The sequence below is a fragment of the Somniosus microcephalus genome, chromosome 2 (assembly GCF_052327205.1).
Source record: "Somniosus microcephalus isolate GS21.2 chromosome 2, FLI_Smic_1.0, whole genome shotgun sequence".
Classification (NCBI taxonomy): domain Eukaryota; kingdom Metazoa; phylum Chordata; class Chondrichthyes; order Squaliformes; family Somniosidae; genus Somniosus; species Somniosus microcephalus.
This window is the reverse complement of record NC_140988.1, coordinates 100964234-100984115: the sequence shown is the minus strand read 5'-3', so window position 1 is coordinate 100984115 and position 19882 is coordinate 100964234. Positions and strand designations below refer to the sequence as shown.

The window sequence follows — 19882 nt, the reverse complement described above, 5'->3', positions numbered from 1 at the left end:
GATGATTGAGAGTAGACTGATGGGGCGGTAATTGGCCGGATTGGATTTGTCCTGCTTTTTGTGGACAAGACATACCTAGGCAGTTTTCCACATTGTCAGATAGATGCCAGTGTTGTAGCTGTACTGGAACAGCTTGGCTAGAGGTGCAGCTAGTTCTGGAGCACAAGTCTTCAGCACAATAGCCGGGATGTTGTCGGGGCCCATAGCCTTTGCTGTATCCAGTTGGAGGAGGATGGTGTGGTCAACCATGTCAAAGGCTGCAGACAGGTTGAGAAGGACGAGCAGGGAATGTTTACCTTTGTCATAGTCACGTAGGATATAATTTGTGATTTTGATAAGCGCCGTTTCGGTACTGTGGCAGCAATAACCAGCAACTTTGTAATATCTGCCTCCGTGAATACTAAGTCAGTTAGAGAAATAGTTATTTGGTGGTAAATTCTGTCATGGCAGTTAAGATGAATGTTCAGAATAGCTATTCAGATAACTAACATTGCTACTGTGGCGGAGACCACATAGGGACAATTACACAATTCACAATGTATAGCCAATGTTATATGTACCTAAACACAATTCACTATGTATAGCCAATGTCGTTATGTATGTACTGGGTTGGGTTATCGGGGCAGGGTCCCTTTAAGAGCGTCGGTAGCGTGATGACCTCATGCATCGGTAGCGTGATGACGTCATAGCCCTGCAACGAGGCTGAGACTCTCAGTCCTCATGGAGAGTGAATAAAGTAACACGCGTTTTGCCTTTGCTGCAACAGAAGTCTCAGAGCCTGTTGATTTCTAGCGACTCCAACATCGGTGACCCCGCTGCTCTTTTGGACGATTCCAAAGACCTCATCCGAAACGCCATTTCCATCAAATTACCCGAGTTTTGGGAACGACAGGCTGCCGCTTGGTTTGCCCAGGCCGAGGCTCAATTTGCACTCCGGGACATCACCGCGGACGACACGAGGTACTACTACGTCGTCTCTGCTCTCGGCAGCTCCACACAGCCAGAGTTGTGAGCCTGCTTGAGAACCCCCCGGAGCTGAACAAATTCGAAACGCTGAAAACGCACCTCTTAGAAACTTTTGGACTCACCGAAGCCGAGCGCGCACACCGGCTTCTCTCTCTACCCGGGCTTGGCGACTCCAAACCCTCGGAGCTGATGGACCACATGCTGGCCCTCCTGGGCACACACAGGCCGTGCTTCCTCTTCAAGCAACTGTTCCTTCAACAGCTGCCAGGTCCGGTACGGTCGGCTTTAGCCAACTCTTCCAGTACCGATTTCCGCGACCTGGCCAAGGAGGCCGACAAATTTTTCTCCGCTGGGCAACAGTACTGCGTGGCCACGCGGAGCCCTGCCCCCACCGATACAGCCCAACAGCGGCAGCCCCCAAGCCTCTGCTTCTACCACGCGCAGTTCGGCCCCAAAGCCAGGAAGTGACGGCCCCCGTGCAGTTTTCCCGCGTCGAAACAAACGAAAGACCACTCGTCGGCTGCTATGGCTGTCGGCCGTTCAGGCAGTTTGTTATTTATTACGGACACTGACTCCGGACGTCGTTTTCTTTGCGACACGGGTGCCCAGGTGAGCGTCCTGCCCGCGTCAACTATAGACATGCAAGGGGGAACCACGGCCCCGTCCTCAAAGCCGCCAACGGCAGTTCCATCTGCACCTTCGGGAAACGGAGCGTGGCGCTTTGTTTTGGCAGGCAGCTGTTCACCTGGGACTTTGTCACGGCAAAAGTGTCCACCCCCCTTCTCAGCGCTGACTTCCTCTGCCTTTTGGTGGACGTCAAGAACCGACATCTCATCAACGCTGAGACTTTCAGCTCGCTCCCGTGTTCCCTCAGCGGGTCCAGCGCGACGAAGTTGTCCAGCACACTCTCGGCCTCCGACGAGTTTTCCCGCTTCCTCGCCGAGTTCCCGGACCTCACAAAGCCCACGTTTTCGTCAGCCGCCACCAAACACGGGGTAGAGCACCACATCTCGACCACCGGTCCGCCCGCCTACGCCCGCGCTCGGCGCCTCGACCCGGGGAAACTCACCATCGCTAAAGCCGAGTTCGACACCATGGAGCGCCTCGGCATCATCCGCCGGTCGAACAGTCTGTGGGCCTCGCCCCTCCACATCGCTCCGAAACCAGGCGGCGGGTGGCGCCCGTACGGCGATTACCGGCGCCTCAACGACGCTACGACCCCCGACTGCTACCCGATTCTACACATCCAGGACTTTTCCGCCCGCCTGGCCGGGAAAGTGGTATTCTCGAAAGTGGACCTCGTCCGGGGTTACCACCAGGTCCCTGTCCGGCCGCAGGATGTTCGAATTCCTCCGCATGCCATTCAGCCTCAAAAAGGCCGCCCTGGCTTTTCAACACCTAATGGACACCGTGTTACGGGACCTGACATTCCTGTTCGTATACCTGGACGACATCCTCACCGCCAGCGCCTCCAGGACGGAGCACGTGTCGCACCTGCGAGGACTCTTCCAACGCCTCAGCCAGCACAGCCTAATCGTCAACCCGGCCAAGTGCCAGTTCGGGCTGTCCTCGATCGACTTTCTCGGGCACCGCATCACGAAGGATGGGGCGGTGCCACTGCCGTCGAAAGTGGAGGCCGTGATGGACTTCCCGTGACCCCTCACCGTGAAGGCCCTGCAGGAGTTTTTGGGCATGGTGAACTTTTACCATCGCTTCGTCCCCCGAGCAGCCCAGCTTATGCGGCCCCTTTACGAGGCCCTCAAAGGCAAGCCCGACAAGCTCGCCGTCGACTGCTCCGAGAAGATGGCCAATTCTTTCACGGACACGAAAAGGGCCCTGGCTAACGCGACCATGCTGGCGTATCTGTTACCTGATGCGCCGATCGCTCTCACCAGCAATGCCTCGGTCTATGCGGTCGGCGCCGTCCACGAACAGTGGGTCAACGGCACCTGGCAGCCGCTCGCCACCTTCAGCCGGCAGCTCCGCCCCAACGAGTGGAAGTACAGCACCTTCGATCGCGAGCTTCTCGGCCTCTACCTCACCGTCCGACACTTCCGTTTCCAACTGGAGGCTCGCCCGTTCACAGCGTTCGTGGACCACAAACCGTTGACCTTCGCCATGGCCAAAGCTTCCGAGCCGTGGTCGGCCCGTCAGCAACGCCAACTGGCCTTCATCTCAGAGTTTACAACGGACATCCAGCATGTGGCTGGGAAAGACAACCCCGTCGCCGACTGTCTCTCCTGAGCCGTCGCCAGCGCCGTACACCTCGGCATCGACTACACCCGCATGGCGGCCAACCACGCCTCCGACCCGGACGTCCAGGCCTACAGGACGGTGGTCACGGGCCTTCAACTAGCGGACGTCGCGTTCAACGATGCCGGCACCACACTCCTGTGTGACGTCTCCGTTGGGCAGCCACGTCCCACTGTGCCCGACGGGTGGAGACAGCAAGTTTTCAACGCTGTCCATAATCTTTCCCACCCGGGCAGGAAGCCGTCACAGAAGCTGGTGGTGGCTAAGTTCGTCTGGCACGGGCTCAGGAAAGACGTTCGCGACTGGGCCAGCACCTGCGTGGTTTGCCAACGCTCGAAACTGCATCGCCATACTAAGGCCCCGTTGGCGCCTTTCGCGGTGCCCGAGAGGCGGTTCGGCCAGGTTATCGTGGACCTGGTGGGGCCCCTGCCGCCCTCCCGCGGGTTCACCCACCTCCTCACAATGGTCGACAGAACCACCCGATGGCCGGAAGCCGTCCTGTTGTCTTCAACGACGTCCGCCGATGTGGCTCGGGCGTTCATCAGCACTTGGGTCGCCCGGTTCGGCGCCCCATCTGACATTTCCTCCGACCAGGGGCCCCAGTTCACGTCGGAGCTCTGGAACGCAGTCGCCCAAGGCCTCGGGTTGAGACTCCACCCCACCACAGCATACCACCCTCAGGCTAACGGACTGTGTGAACGGTTTCATCGCTCCATGAAGGCCGAGCTCCGGGCCAGCCTCCGGGACGACAGTTGGATCGACAGACTCCCGTGGGTCATGCTGGGACTCGGGACCGCCCCCAAGGAGGACCTCCAGTCCTCGTCCGCCGAGCTCGTCTACGGACAGCCGCTGCGGGTTCCCAGGGATTTCGTCCCCAACGCAATGGAACCTTGGTCCGCAGCCCGTCAGCAGTCCGACCTTCTGGACAACGCCAAGGTTTTCGCGCCGGTGCTCATGTCGCAGCACGGCCTCCTGCAGTCCCACGTTCCGCTCGACCTTCGTGCGGCGGAGTACGTTTTCGTCCGCCACGACGCCCACCGGGGACCTCTTCAGCCACCCTACAATGGACCATTCCGCGTCCTGGAAACCGGGGACAAGACCTTCGTAGTGGATGTCGACAGTAAGCCGGACTGCATTTCCGTGGACCGCCTTAAGCCGGCCCACCTGGATCTGGACCAACCTGTTGAGTTGGCACAGCCCCCGAGGCAGGGCCGACCTCCGGTTTCTGCACCCTCAGTCCACGACCGAGCGCCCAAGGTTCCTCCGATGAACCCCCCGGACCCCGCCCCGGAATTGAGGAGCCATTCCGACTGTGTAATCCGGCCCCCCCAATGACTGACATTGCCAGTGCTAGTGAATTCTGGGGGGACATATGTGGCGGAGACCACATAGGGACAATAACACAATTCACAATGTATAGCCAATGTCGTTATATGTACGTAATGGGTTGGGTTATCGGGGCAGGATCCCTTTAAGAGCGTCGGTAGCGTGATGACGTCATAGCCCTGCAACAAGGCTGAGACTCAGTCCTCATGGAGAGTGAATAAAGTAACACGCGTTTTGCCTTTGCTGCAACAAAAGTCTCAGAGCTTGTTGATTTTTAGCGACTCCAACACTACCATAAAAAATAATCTTGGATGTGTTTGTGATAGTGCTGACAAACAGTTCTTGCATTGTGGGGATAATTATGTATGTTTTGGTTTTGTAAATGCTCTTCGTGAAATGAACCTGAATCAGCACGAGTCAATTCCTATTCCTCTTTTGAACCAAATGAAAAGTCTTCCTGACTCTTAGGAGTGGAGAACTGTTATACATTCTGTGGTTTTCTATACCAGAAAGCCATGTAGGCCAACGTGCAGAATGTGGTCAAGAGCAAAGATGATGCAGAGGCCTTATTTCATAGATTAACTCGTCCTTTACCTCCCTCCCCCGACCAGTGTTCTTGTGCTTGGACAGTGCGCTTGTCTTAGGTAAATATCCTTTTTAAAAATCTGTGTTTTACAATTCCAGATGTGAACAGTAATGCAAAATTGAGACAGATGAGTGAAAAGCAATACATTTGGGGAAAAAATGCCTTTTGCAATTAAGTAATTTATTGGTGCCAATATAATTACATTTTTTTACTAACACACTTGAAACCATGCCAACATAAAACTAGCTTTTGAGATTGACTTTCATATCAGCCATCCTTGTTTATTTAATTTTGCTGGAGTAAGAAAATGGATTCTCAAAAACCATAGTGTTCATAAATAATGGAGCTCATGATGAAACTCCAGCAGTTCGAAAGTTTTATAAGTAAATTCTGTTTTGATGAACTGTGTCTTTTAAAATCAAAAGGTTTTAAAAATGTCAGATCCCAATTTAAAAAGATTGAGATTTATTGTTGGGCTTATTTTTCCTGAAGAAAACAAGACTTTATTTTTTTTTGTGTGTGCTAATTTTTTGCTATTTTGATCAGATTTGTATTTAAACAATTGGAAAATATTTACTTATGCAAATTGTATTTATTCTCCTTGTATATGCATATTTGCATTCTGTTTTTTTAAGATGAAAATACTTTTATGTACAGAATCTGCATGCATTTCCTCGTGACTTAAAAAAAATCTCTTGTTATATACAAGACAGATAAGCCACAAGGTAGAAGATTGTTCATAGAATTTTGCTTGTTTATTTTAAATGCCAGGAGTATTCAGTAAAAGTTCATATTTTTACTACTTGAGAATTTGCTTCTGAGATGCATTTTTTTCCCTGCATAGACTTCTATGCCATACCATGAAAGACCACCTGGTGAGGGTAGCAAATGAGGCGGAGTTTATCCTGAGCAGACAGCGGGCAGAGGATATACATAGACATGCTGAGTTTGAGGTAAGCTGAGATTTGCTGTGTTTTGCCTTGGTTTAAAAAAAATACTACATACATAATTAATTGTTCCACAGATGTGGTGACTGGTCCTTTGAGGATGAAAAACTAAAATTGATAGTTTTCTTCTATAACTCCTCTCTCAATTTCTAGCTGAGCATATGTGGTAAACTTGTGAAAATACATGACAAAAAGAGGGGAAACACGCTACATTGAAGAAATAATTTTTTTTTGTGCTGAGCAGTACCTTGTTACAAACAAAATTCTAATTATTTTAGAATGCACGTAGTCGTTCTTTCTCGGATGAGTTTGACAACTGTTCTGTGTTGATGACTTTGTAAATGTAGATATGGTGCTGTCATGAAAGGAAGTCACATTCATCGTGTTGGCCTGTATGGCCAAATGGACGAATACCAATTAAGGCATTCTATGTACAACAATTGAGAGATGTTGGTAATTAAATACAGATATTTTCAAGGAAATGCTACAAGTATGGTTTCTGAAGGTTTTTTTTTTAAATTCTCTCTATTTCTCCATTCTTTTCTTGGCTATGTTTTCTATTCCACTCTTCTGCTCCATCTCTTGGATATATCTCTAATATCTACAGGGCTTTGGTCAGTTAACCATTCCAAATGCATGCATATTACTAATGCTATTTGTAACCTGCTGTTCCTGTTACCACAAACACTTGAGGCAAGTTTTTAAACCAATTATTTATTTAATATGTGGATTATCTGAAATTATGAACACTATTGCATAGGTTGGGGCAGCTTAGAAGTGAAGCCTGAAGCAAAGATGAACAATAATTGGAACAGTATCTTATGAATGATTAATATTATTGTGTTTGGAAAAACTTGCGTTAGGAAGTACCCATGCGGTATATGTTCTGCTTCTGGTGCACAAGCTATTTTAAACAAAATATTGCATTAGTTCCTGCAGTATTATTTTTCTGTTAAATCCTTGTGGCACCAAGTAGTGTTCGTTACAGTCTCTGACCACATAACCATTGTGAAGAATCACAATGTGATAGTTTTGATGGTATGATATTAATATGAATCTCCCTTCTCACTTGCTGCAAAAAGAGGAAAATAGAAAATACTAGAAATACACACAAGTCTGTCACCATTCAAAAAGGTAGGGTTGGTGTTTCGGACAGAGAACGTTTCTCTGAACTGAAAATGGAAGGCAGGTGAGCCCCTTTATAGAATTGATCAAAATCAAGAGGGAAGCACAACAGGTGAAGGTCGCAGGTCAGAGATGCGAACTGTTACTTTAAAAAAAATCAAGGGGAGAGGTTCTGCTTTTGGCGTAATCAGGAGATTGCACCCAAAATGCACTTGAAATTACACTGGTTAGGTTAGAGTTCAAGTTTCCGATAATTATTTGCATAATCATAAACTTCTAATCTTCCATGAACCAGCGCAATCGAGCAGCATAATAGAACATAATCATTATTTTTTTCTTTCCGTTATAAAGTATTCATTGATGTATTTAGGAGTGCTAATTGATTGACTTTTATTAATACAGCTGAAAATGGGTTTATCACAAAAAATAAGCATTTTTAATGTGTCCTGTCCTCCATTTGTGAGTAACCTGATTACTTTAAAAAACTGTACTCAACCATTTACTACTTTTATTGGTGTACACTAGTCCGTTTCTTAGTAAATTAAATATTTTTTGATATGGAAAAACTTTAAAATGTGACTACAAGCGCCTGTGTGCCTAAGAAACTTAGTGCAATTTCAAGAGCCTTCCCTAGACAGCGCTGAAAGGATATTTACTTGTTCTAGCCCCTTTGGGGCTATCCCGGATCAGGCGTATTTCTCAGATGCTCACTTTCAACTAAAGGTTGAGGTAGCTGAATCCTAAAGACGCTTAACTGGGTCTAATGGTCCAGTCTATCTCTCCCTAAAGGAAAGGAGCAACCCAAGAATGTTACTGTCCTCCAGATAGCACCTTTAGTAAGTTTAGCCAGACAATAACATCCCGAATATTATAAGGGTCTGGAGATCTCCCCTCAGAAATTGTACCTCTTCACCAAAGAGTGTACAGAGATTGGGTTTGCGAGTTATTGATGCAGAAGACTTATGTGAGACAATTCTAAAAAAAAGAGATTTATTAAAAGAACCGACATGCAATTTACAGTTGGTGAATCAGTCAATCGCAACGTTAATGGTTCTAAAAAGAGAAAAAATACGATCTTATTTTTAACAGAGAATCTTACTTTTAAATCTTAACTTCGCTACAGTATTACAGTTCTTAAACTTTTCTATACAGGATATCCATCAGTATCAAATTACTTTCGACCCCTGAGGTTCAAAGAGTGGAAGACCACAGAGCCGCCTCTAGTCGAGAATCGCTTTGCCCGATTAAAGCGAGTCTGATTATCTCACTTGAGACTCCAATATTTATACCCCTTTTTCAGTTGTTTTTCATAAGGTTTCTGTTGATCCAAGTTAATTATCACTAACCATCTTTTAGCTGATCCCTGTATTTCCTACTGTCACAGCATCAATAGCTATTGGGAGTTTACCATATATGTGCAAAGGGCAGATGTACCTTACCTCATGCCAGTCTCAAGAGGTTTTAATCAAGATCATTTATCCAGGGTTGACCATTGACTTGTTTTAATAAGGTTACCCATTCGGGGCCACCCATTCTTCTGTTTCAATTAGGTTACTTATTCAGGGTCAACAACTTGTCCTGTTTCAATAGCCAGAATTCTTTCATAGCTATTTCATAGTTAGGTTTCTAAATTTCCAAACCCAGTTTGTCATGTTTTTAAAGCATTTATAAGGTAGAGTTCCTTATAAGGTACTCTTCAGGGTTAACCACTGTCTTATCTCAAAGAGGCCAGAATTCTTTCAGAAGGTAAGATTTCCAAATCCAGCTTATGTTTTTAAAAATGTTACATAGTGTATTTTTCTAAAATGGTTATCGTGTATTTAGGTTATATAGTATATTTTTCTAAAAAGGTTATATAGTAGAATTCCTTCACAGCGCAGTTGGTGGAAACTTGCAATTTCATCCTGGAGGTGTGGCCAGTTTTTTGGGTGGGGCCTGTACCGGGCAAATTGATTGCTGAACTAGCATAAAAGGTCACGGAAACTCGAATGTAAATGGATTGGGGCGTAATTCACTTGCGTTTAAAACGCCCTGATCTTTTGCGCTGGTTTGGCCGATTCCACATTGATTGCACTGATGTTAATGGGGTAAAGGAGCAGGAACTCTATCCCAAGTACTGGATTACTGAAAACTTTTTTTAAAGCTAGAAAGGGGTGAAATGTGCTGAATTATATACTAAGGTAATTTCACTCAGGCTCTGAAGAAATGTTTCAAAGCACAATGGTTGAATAAAACAGAAAGGAATAATGTGCAATATGAATTGGTAGGAAAATGGAGGTGATGGCTAAAGGCAGAAGTTACTGAAGTGCAGGCTCAGATCATAAACCAACCCTGTTCAGTTCTGAGGAAGGGTCTGTATTCAATATGTTCACCTATCTTTTCAGTATAAGAGACCTGTGTATTTCCAGCATTTTCTGGCTTTTGCGTCTGCATTTTTTTACAAAAAAATTCCCCATCTCTTATCTGTTAGCAAGCTTTTGATTTGTCCTCAGGGCTTGCCTGAGTTGCATTGAATTTTTGATGTGATCCTTGAAAATAGGATTTTAAAAATCCAGCTGCTTGTGGGCTTTCTTGGATCTCGATGGACACTCCAAATTCTCCTGTTTTACAACGAACATGATGTTCATCTGCTTCAGATTTTCTGCTGTGATTGTCCCATGATCCTGCAGGTTGCACTGCCAGGTAACTAAGCCTGAGAAATGAACACACTTTTGGTATAAATGGAGAAGTCAAGGGTGAAGGCCTATTGTCCATAGTGCAGGGCACCACCAAAGTTAAAAAGAGTGGGGGGGGGGGGGAAGGTGTGAGGTAAATTAAGGTGATGCCAAGCTTGAGTTTTAAAAGCCTCTAGAGAAGACTGAAGGACTCTGGCATTCCACAGTATTGAAGCCCTTGGAAAAACTGAGTTTGAATAAGAGATGGTGCAATAAATCTTGATTTGAACATAGTGAAAATGCAAGGAACAGGAAAAGCATGTAAAAATTGCACATTTGGAACTTGTAAGGTGCAAGAACAAAGCTCATAAGAACGGTGGGATAGTAATGGTGATGAACTGAGAGACCAGAAAGGCTGTGATTGGAAGCTAGAAAAAGGGTTCAAGACTGGAATCGCGAAAGATCACCTGTCAGATGTTCAGCATTTTCTTAGAATCTATCCAGGAATGTGGAGGAAGATCCTCCCAAGATACAAGAGTAGTATTCAAGTATTAAATAGATTTGGACTTTTTACTGAATTGAGTTTTGCTAAAGAATCATTTGACATGACAGAGGAAACCAAACATATTGGAGGCACCTTTAACAATGGAGGAGATGTGCGGGTTCCTTCAGAAGAGAACGTTGTCAGATGGAGGAGTAAGGATGGAGCCAGCTAAGATAATTCATTGTCGCTGTTGCTTAGACTTTTAGGAGACATAAACTGTGTCTTTGAAGAATTGAAAAGCAAAATATTTTTAGCCCTTTTGAAGCGCATGCAGGAGATTTAGATGTAGTGATTCCATCCCTGCATTAAAAAAAAATGAAGGTTGTGTGCAGAGAATATGAAGAAAGTTGGTAAATGTAGAATAGAATCAGCAATAAAAGAGTAGATAAGGTTGGATGCGATCATTGATATAGTGAAGGAGCAGAGCTTTGGGGAACCTGAATTGATGGAAAATAGATGAGGATGACCATCAACTACTGCACATTGAGGGGAGACTAGAACTGTGATGAATACATCCCGTTTGTCTCGAAGGCCAACTCTGAACATAGTAGTCAGGGTGTAGCCTGACAAAAGTACTGTGAAGCTTCAACATGACTGCCTCAAATTAATTCTCTCTTTATTTAGAAATATAGTTCAACATTCTATTTTCTTTCTTGATTGCTGCGCTAGATGACTAAACATAGTCGTTGAGTTTATCACTCCCAGATCTCTTGGCCTTTACCCAAGTTAGTTCAATGCCATTCATTAAATAAATAACCTAGTACAGTAAGTAACTTTGCCCCCTTTTTCTTTCAGTGCATAAGACCTTGCACCTATCCATTTAATTTCAACTGTCACCACTTGCAAATATTGTCTAGGACCTTCTAGAACTCCTTGGCTGCGTCTTTGGAATCGACTGCAAACACCACCCCCCAACCATTCCACCCTAGTTTGGTATCTTTAAATTTGACCAATTTAGGTTGTGTTTTTGCATCCAAGTTACTTGTATAGATCAGAAACAGAACGGACTCCAGCATTGATTCTTCGGCACTCTACAGTGCACTTGCTAAATTTGACAATTTACCCTAACTAGTACCTTTTTACTTCCACGCTTTCAATCAATTCCTTATTCACCTCCCAAATTTTACCAATGTTACCCACTACCTTAACCTTGTGCAGCAGCCATTCGTGTAGATCTATTTCCAAGGCTTTTTGGAAATGCAGGTACACTAAATCTTTCCAACGTTGATTTGGGTTGTCACTTACTCAAAAAAAAAAAGCCAAGTAGATTGGTCAGGTAGGATCTCCCCATTCTGAAAGTGTTCTTTGCAACACTAGGCTATTTTTATGTAGCCAATCCTCAAGTTGGTCACTAATGATTGATTCCATTATTTTTCCAATTGTGGTCTGTAATTACCCAGGCTTGTTTGTCACCGGTCTTGAAAATAGGCAAGACAGTTGTATCTTACATAGGATATACGGCACAGAAACAGGCCATTCGGCCCAACCAGTCCATACCGGCGATTATGCTCCACATGAGCCTCCTCCCGTCTTTCCTCATCTAAATATATCAGCATAACCCTCTATTTCCTTTTCCCTCCCCTTAAATGCACCTATACTGTTTGCTTCAACCACTCCCTGTGGTAGCGAGTTCTACGTTCTCACCACTCTTTGGATAAAGAGGTTTCTTCTGAATTCTCTATTAGATTTCTTGGTAACTATCTTATATTGATGGCCTCTAGTTATACTCTTCCCCACAAGTGGAAACATTCTGGGGGAGAAATTCAGTTGTTAGCGCCAGCCGCTAGCGCCTTAAGAGGGCGATAAGTGGGGCGCGAAGCGGCTAGCGCCCGGGCGCGGCGAGACCTGCGCCTCTCGCGAAATTGAGCGGACATTTAGCGGCGGCGCAAAACCGCAACGCCCGCTCAGCTGCGCGCGCAGATCCTTATGTCATTTCATGGTGCAACGCCCTTGGTGCGCCCCGAACCGGAACTTCAGTGGCGCTCCCCTTCTTTCCGCCTGGCGCTCCTAGCGACTGGTTGACTGGAATGGTTCCCAGTCGCTGTGGGGCTGGGGGGGCGCTATTTAAAGGGGGCTCTTCCTGGCTTTTTAGTGGTAGCCATTTTTGGACCACTCCTTCTGTGAGAGAGAGAGATTTGCAGAGAGACAAAGGGAGAGAGCTTTCTGCATTGAGGCAGCACTCGCACAGGTACTTCAGGCTTCAGCCCAGAACTTTGCAGTTGGATTGATTTTTCAGTGCCATAGCCTTGAGTGGCCACATATTATGGGGTCTGCAATGGGTGGAAACGTTGGGTTTCTCCATTGCATTGAGAGGGCTTAGAGACGCCGAGAGAGAGTGCCAATCATGGCCAGACGGAGGAGGGCCAACAGGCGTCGGCACAGGAGGCCTTGCCCTCCCAGGGTATACCGCCAGCAGTTCTCATACCTCAACATGTCTGAGGAGCAGTGTATTCGGAGGCTTCGATTCAGAAGGGAGGTGGTCACTGAGCTCTGCCACCTGCTTCAGACAGATCTGCAGCCTCAGCTGAGGAGCAGGGCGTCTCTGTTGGTGGCAGTGAAGGTGACAGTGGCTCTCAACTTCTATGCCACCGGCTCCTTCCAATCCGCTACTGGGGGCATTGCCAATGTCTCCCAGTTCGTGGTGCATTGCTGCATCCGCCAAGTCACGAATGCCCTCTTCAAAAGGAGACGTCAGTACATTTCCTTCCCCATGACCCTGGACAAGCAGCAAGAGCGCGCAACGGGATTTGCAAGAATAGCGGGCTTCCCTATGGTCCAGGGTGCCATTGACTGCACGCATGTGGCTTTGCGGGCGCCTCTAGAGAATGCCGAGGATTACCGCAACCAGAAGGGGTTCCATTCATTGAACATGCAGTTGGTGTGTGACCACAGACAGCTGATACTAGCTGTCAATGCCCGCTTTCCAGGCAGCAGCCACGACGCCTTCATCCTGCGTCAGACTTCTGTGGCAGACCTTTTCGAAGCCCCGGCTCACCCAGGAGGTTGGCTTCTCGGGGACAAGGGCTATCCTTTGTGCACCTGGCTGATGACCCCGCTCCGTGCGACCAGCACCCCTGCTGAAGAACGATACAATGTGAGCCATCAAGCGACCAGGAACATCATTGAGCACACAATCAGTGTGCTAAAGCAATGGTTCCGCTGTCTGGACCATTCCGGGGGAGCCCTTCAGTACTCGCCTGAACGAGTCTCCCATTTCGTTGTAGTGTGCTGCATGCTGCACAACCTGGCTATCCTCAGGACTCGGCCACTGCCAGCAGACATTGGAGGACCACCGGAGGAGGAGGAGGAGGAGCACCAAGACGGGAGGGAGGCACAAAGTGCAAGGGCCATCCGTCAGCGGCTTATTGCAAGTCGGTTCTAGGCCCCTTCTGAGGGAATGGCTTGTGCCATTGAAAGAACATGAATGGAACCGTTCCGCAAACCCTGAGCCGGTCAAGGCAACAAATAGTTCAAAGAGCAAACATGCACAATCGGAATAAAGACAATTATTTTTTGAACAAACTCTGTGCCCTTCCCGCATGACAAACAAATACAGAGAAACCCCCAAAAAAAGTCAAACACATAACTGGCTCTCACAACCTGGAGACAATGAACAAAAGAGTTAACCAAAAATGACCATGATCCTCGGCCTTCAGTAAAAAAATTCACAGCATTTTGCCACACCTCCTACTTTTTGGCCTGCAAGGGTGATCTGCTTCGCTTGTGAGATTGGCCCCTTCCCACCCTGCAGCTCCTCCGCAATGGGACCCCAGTGGCTGCAGCAAGGCTGGGGGAAGGCTGCTGAGTGTCAGAAAGTGAGTCGGCAGATGCCCTTGGGGGACGGCCTGGATCAGCTCTGGGCCTGGAGGGCCCGGCTGCTGACTGCTCCAACTCTGCATGAGTGGCAGCTGCAGTGGAGGAGTGACAGTGTTGGCATCCTGACAGAGCACAGGCACTCCCTGGTCGGACAACACACTGGCACTCGCACGGGGCAGCACTGAAGCATGCGGAGCAATCTGCTGAAGCACAGACTGCTGGCCTGCTGCAGCGCGGCGAGGGCCCCGGCGAATCCTGCCCGATCCAGCGAGGGTGGCAGCAGTTAGTGCTCGTGTGGCCCTAATCTGTGTCTGCATCAGACCAGCCACTGACTGCATGGCATGACTAAGTACTTGCGTGGAAGCCGCCTGTGCTGCACCGAGGTCCTGCAGACTCCTTGCCTGTGCTGCCCCGAATTCCTGTACACTCCTTGCCAGTGACTCTATGGAGTCAGGCATCCTTGCCACTGCAGCCATGAGCTCAGTGTGCCTGTGCTCCGCCTGGGCGCCCATTTCAGCGAGGAGCCGCACCTCCTCTGCGTTCACTGTAGCAGGACTGGAGGCCAGACTCTCCCTCCGGGGAGAAGGCCGTCGAGCTTCCCTACACCCCCCCCCCCCCCCAACGTTGCTGCAGCCCGCAGGGCCCCAGAGCTTCACCCTCCTCAGACCCTTTCCCCCTGCTCCCCTCCAGGGAAGACGTGTCCCCATTATGGCCATGGGCTGCTTCGGCTGAGGGTGGCACTGATGGTCTGGCTTCCTCTTCCTCCTCCTCGCCTTCAGAATCACTCACAGTGGCAGCTTGAGGGCCCGCCTCCTCACCTGGTGAATCAGCATCTGAAAGCAGGGAGGTACAAGAGTTGCTTTAGCGTGAGGACAGGGCAGCAGCAAGGGAGGCATGAGTGCTGCAATGCACTGTATTGGTTCGATAGTGGCAAAGGATGCTGGTGTGAGGTACAAGTGGAAGGAGAGAGGTCAAAAAGGTGACCTTACCATTGCTGTCCAGAACGGGATCAGCATCTCCAATGGCGACGGGGCCAATCATCCGGCCTGCCATAATCCGTTTCACTCGCTGCTCCAGATCGCTGAGGTCTTTAAGTTCAGGACGGCCTCCCCCGGTCCATTGCTGCTGCCTCCTATTGTGCGCCAGCTTGCCCTGCAAGAGAAAGGACGGGCTCTCAGTACAGTGTGAAGCCCTGATCTTGGCTGCACTGCCTCCCATGGTGGAATAGCCCTTACAGTGTGAATCCATGATCTTGGCTGCACTGCCTCCCATGGTGGAATAGCCCTTAGTATGTAAAGTGGTGAATGTGCATGTGAGTTTCATGAAAGGCCCATAGGTGTTGGATGAGGGCTGGGCATTGGGGCTTTCAGGACCCTTTGGCCATAAAGTGAGGTGCACATGCAGGGATGAAGAGGATACTGGAAAGGGTACTCGCCCTGACAACCCGAGTGAGGTCGTTGAACTTTTTCCTGCATTGCACTGGGGTCCTAGGTACCATGCTGCTGGAGGTTACTCTGTGTGCCACCTCCCTCCAAGCTTTTCGATATTCGTTGGGCAGCGGCCTCCTGCCACTGTCCGGAAACAGGATAGATCGCCTGCGCTCCACTGCGCCAACCAGAACCTTCAGGGCCCCCTCACTGAACCGCTGCGCTCGCTCCCTGGCCCTCTCCATGGTCCTAGGCGTTACAATGTCGCAGCAGGTCTGTCCAGGCCGAGAATCAGGGCTCCAATGTGCAGGGCGTGGCTGCAAGCCAAATCGACCCTCCCCCTTTAAGAGGTGACCGGCGCCAGCGTGTCTGCCTGCAATCGCTAACTGGCCGCACCTGCGCTGCGCCCGCCCTCGGTGGTAGCGCCTCGCCTCTCCGGCTTAGCGCCTTAGGATAGTCGTGCAGCGCCTGCTTTAGCAAGAACCTCTTGGGGCGAAACAAGTCAATTTCGCTGAAGGTGGCGATAATTTGCGCCGGGCGCTAAATTTAGCGCACGCTCGACTATAGCGCCCCAAACATGGCGATACTGAATTTCTAGGCCTCTCTCTGTATCCACTCTATCAAAACCTTTCATAATTTTAAAGACCTCTATTAGGTCACCCCTCAGCCTTTTTTCAAGAGAAAAGAGACCCAGCCTGTTCATCCTTTCCTGATATGTATACCCTCGCATTTCTGGTACCATCCTTGTAAATCTTCTCTGCAGCCTCCAGTGCCTCAAAATCCTTTTTATAATATGGCAACCAAAACTGTATGCAGTACTCCAAGTGTGGTCTAACCAAGGTCTGATACAAGTTTAGCATAACTTCCCTACTTTTCAATTCTATCCCTCTAGAAATAAGCCCTAGTGCTTGGTTTGCTTTTGCTTTATAGCATTGCTAACTTGTGTCGTAACTTTTCGTGATTTGTGTATTTGTGCTCCAAGATCCCTCTGTTCCTCTACCCCACCTAGACTCGCACCCTCCAAGTGATAAGTGACCTCCCTATTCTTCCTACCAAAATGTAATACCTCACATTTATCTGTGTTGAACTTCATTTGCCAATTATATGCCCATTCTGCAAGTTTATTAATGTCCTCCTGTAATTTGTTGCAGTCCTCCTCAGTATTGACTATCCCCCCAATTTGGTGTCATTTATAAATTTTGTTTTTGATTCCAAAGTCTAAATTGTTAATGTAAATTGTGAACAGCAATGGTCCCAGCACTGATCCTTGTGGAACACCACTACCCACCTTCTGCCACTGTGAATAGCTACCCTTTATTCCTACTCTCTGCTTTCTGTCCTGAAGCCGGCCAGCAATCCATTCTGCTACTTGCCCCCTGACTCCGCATTCTCTGACCTTGTTCATCAGTCTATTATGTGGTACCATATTGAAGGCCTTTTGAAAATACAGATAAATTACATCTACTGCATTACCATTGTCTGCTCTGTTACCTCTTCAAAAAATTCAATAAGATTGGCCAAGCAAGACTTTCCCTTTTGAAATCCATGCTGACTATTCATTATTATATTTTTGGTTTCTAGATGCTCTTCTATTTTCTCCTTTAGTAGGGATTCCATTATTTTTCCGATGTTAAGTTGACTGGTGTATAATTTCCTGGAAATGTTCTATCCCCCTTTTTAAATATCGGTATTACATTAGCTATCCGCCAGTCTTCTGGCACTGCACCTTTTTCTAATGAATTATTTAAAATGCATATTAATGTCTCTGCTATCTCTTCCCTAGATTACTTAAAAATGCATGGATGCAATCCATCCAGACCAGGGGTTTTATCCTCTTTGAGTTTGATTCCTTTTTTTATTTTAAATGCACTTATCTCATTACTAATCTCATCATCCAATGTCATGTCCACCTGTTCTATCTCCCTGGTAAATACTGTAGCGAAATAATTATTTAATATTTCTGCCATCTATCGTTACCTGTGGTATTATCCTTGTTACGTCGGTGAATAATTGAGACACGGACAGCAGGAGTGAACAAAGTAAGTCTTTACTGGTGGAAGTCAATAGTGAAACTAAAAACATAGGCTCAATAGCGCCTTTTATACAGGGGTGGTCACTGCCGGTACTGCAGTCTGAGACCAGTTATTCTCTTAAAGGTACATACACAACAATTCCTCCCCTTTTAGATAAACAGTACATAACATTCATTTAACAACTAAATGATAACTAGTTACAATCACAATTACTGTTGCTAGATACATTGGTTAAGTTTAAGCAATTATAAGTTCAGTCTTTGAGGAGGCTTCCTGATTCTGTCTGGATAACGCCTCTGGGGTATCAGGTTCTTCTGGCAATGTTGAGTCGGGATCAATGTCGTTGTTTGGTTCATCTGCTTCCAATATTACCGGTTCTGCGGTAGCTGCAATTGGAACGTCGATTTCATTACCAGGTGTATCAGATCGTGGTGTGGAGTTGACGTTTTCCCGTGACTCTAGAATCTGGTCAGCATGGCGTCTTACAATGCTCTCCCCAACGTCCACGGTATACATGAGAGGTCCTTGTCGTGTACAAATCGTTCCTGGCTGCCATTTCTCAGTGCGGTAGTCCCGGGCCAAAACTGGTTGACCTATCTTAAAACTCCTGGTCGGCCTTTCATTCATATTCTGAAACTGCCTGTTCTCCACATCTCTTCGGACGTTTGGCTTAACCAAATCCAAGCGACATCGTAGTCTTCGATTGAAGAACATCATGGCTGGAGTTTGGTTGGTAACCGCATGTGTCGCATTCCGGTCGGCAAACAAGAAGTTGTCCACCTTGTGTTGTAGGGGTATATCTTCATTACACATTGCCTTGATAGCCTTCTTGAATGTTTGGACAAACCTCTCGGCCAATCCATTAGTGGCTGGATGATATGGGGCAGATGTGTAATGCTTAACACCATTGTTCTTTAAGAAACTCCGGAACTCTTCAGACACAAACTGTGGTCCATTGTCAGAGCAAATCTGTTCAGGCAGCCCATTGCTGGCGAATATGGTTCGTAAAACTCTGATAGTTTTTTCCGTGGTGGTTGAGGACATTTTTATTACCTCTGGCCACTTTGAATGTGCACCCACCGCAATTAAAAACATCGAGTCCATGAAGGGACCAGCAAAATCAATGTGCACCCTTTGCCATGGAGATGAGGGCCACTCCCATGGATGCAGAGGAGCTTGTGGTGGGGCGTTTTGGACCTTCTGGCATCCTGTACAGCTCTTGGTCATCTCTTCGATTTCTCTATCGATTCCCGGCCACCACACAAACGCTCTGGCTAAGCTCTTCATTTAATAATAATTCAACTTTTATTGTCATTGCACAAGTACATGAACAACGAAATGTGATCTTGCAAGCCCCCATGAGTCCAGTACAAATAACATTAACATTAAACGTAAATAGCACCGTCCTGGGAGAAGCAAAGCCGCTGCGTCTGTGCGCGCCGCCATTCCATTTCCACCATTCCTCCTGTCCGACAATCTTCAGCCCAATGCCCGGGCCTGCTCACCAGCCGCCCCTCCCGGGGCTCCTTCCGTGACCTTCTCACCAACCACCCCTCCTCGGGGCTCCTTCCGTGACCTTCTGCACCTGGTCTTCCCTGATGGTCACCCCTCCAGGTACTAACCAGGCCTGGCTCTGCTTAGCTTCCAAGCCTTGCCAGTGACCCTGTCCCAGATGACCCTCATGAAGCTCATTGAGCACTCTATCCGTCAACTTAGGTAGAATTACTACTCTGGATCCACACATCAAGGTTCCTCTGCACACTGACAGCTGTTCTCTTCTCGGCAAGAATGCTGGCAGCAGTGGTTCGCCATGTGCTGGCCATCCCTTCACCGTTAAATCATAGACCCGTGATAGTGTCGGGTCATTCCGTGTTTCCTTTTCTATGTTTGCATTCGTCACAGGGAGACATTCGACTATGGTCAAGTGGAATAACTCCATTGGATCCACTGCAAGGTCGTCTTCTTCCACCGTCGGCAATGGTAGACGTGACAATCCATCAGCATTTCCATGCTGTTTAGTTCCTTTGTACTCGATGTCATATTGGTGTGCCCCTAGGAAAAGGGACCAGCTCTGCAGCCGTTGCGCTGTCATTATCGGTACGCCCTTCTGAGGGTTGAAAATGGAGACAAGAGGTTGATGATCGGTTAATAGTGTAAATTTTTGACCATGCAGGTAGTGATTGAACTTCTTCACCCCCCACACTA

General features: G+C 47.7%; 1 protein-coding gene across 2 annotated transcripts in view; it reads left to right on the top strand.

Annotated features, from left to right (window-relative positions):
* The window catches only part of lrba (LPS-responsive vesicle trafficking, beach and anchor containing), a 991104-nt gene that overhangs the window by 376098 nt on the left and 595124 nt on the right, over nt 1-19882 (top strand). For both annotated transcript variants that reach the window (XM_086011652.1, XM_086011642.1), the window contains exon 35: nt 5976-6084. In XM_086011652.1, coding sequence (XP_085867778.1) covers nt 5976-6084 — 109 coding nt within the window. The remainder of the gene's footprint in view (nt 1-5975; nt 6085-19882) is intronic.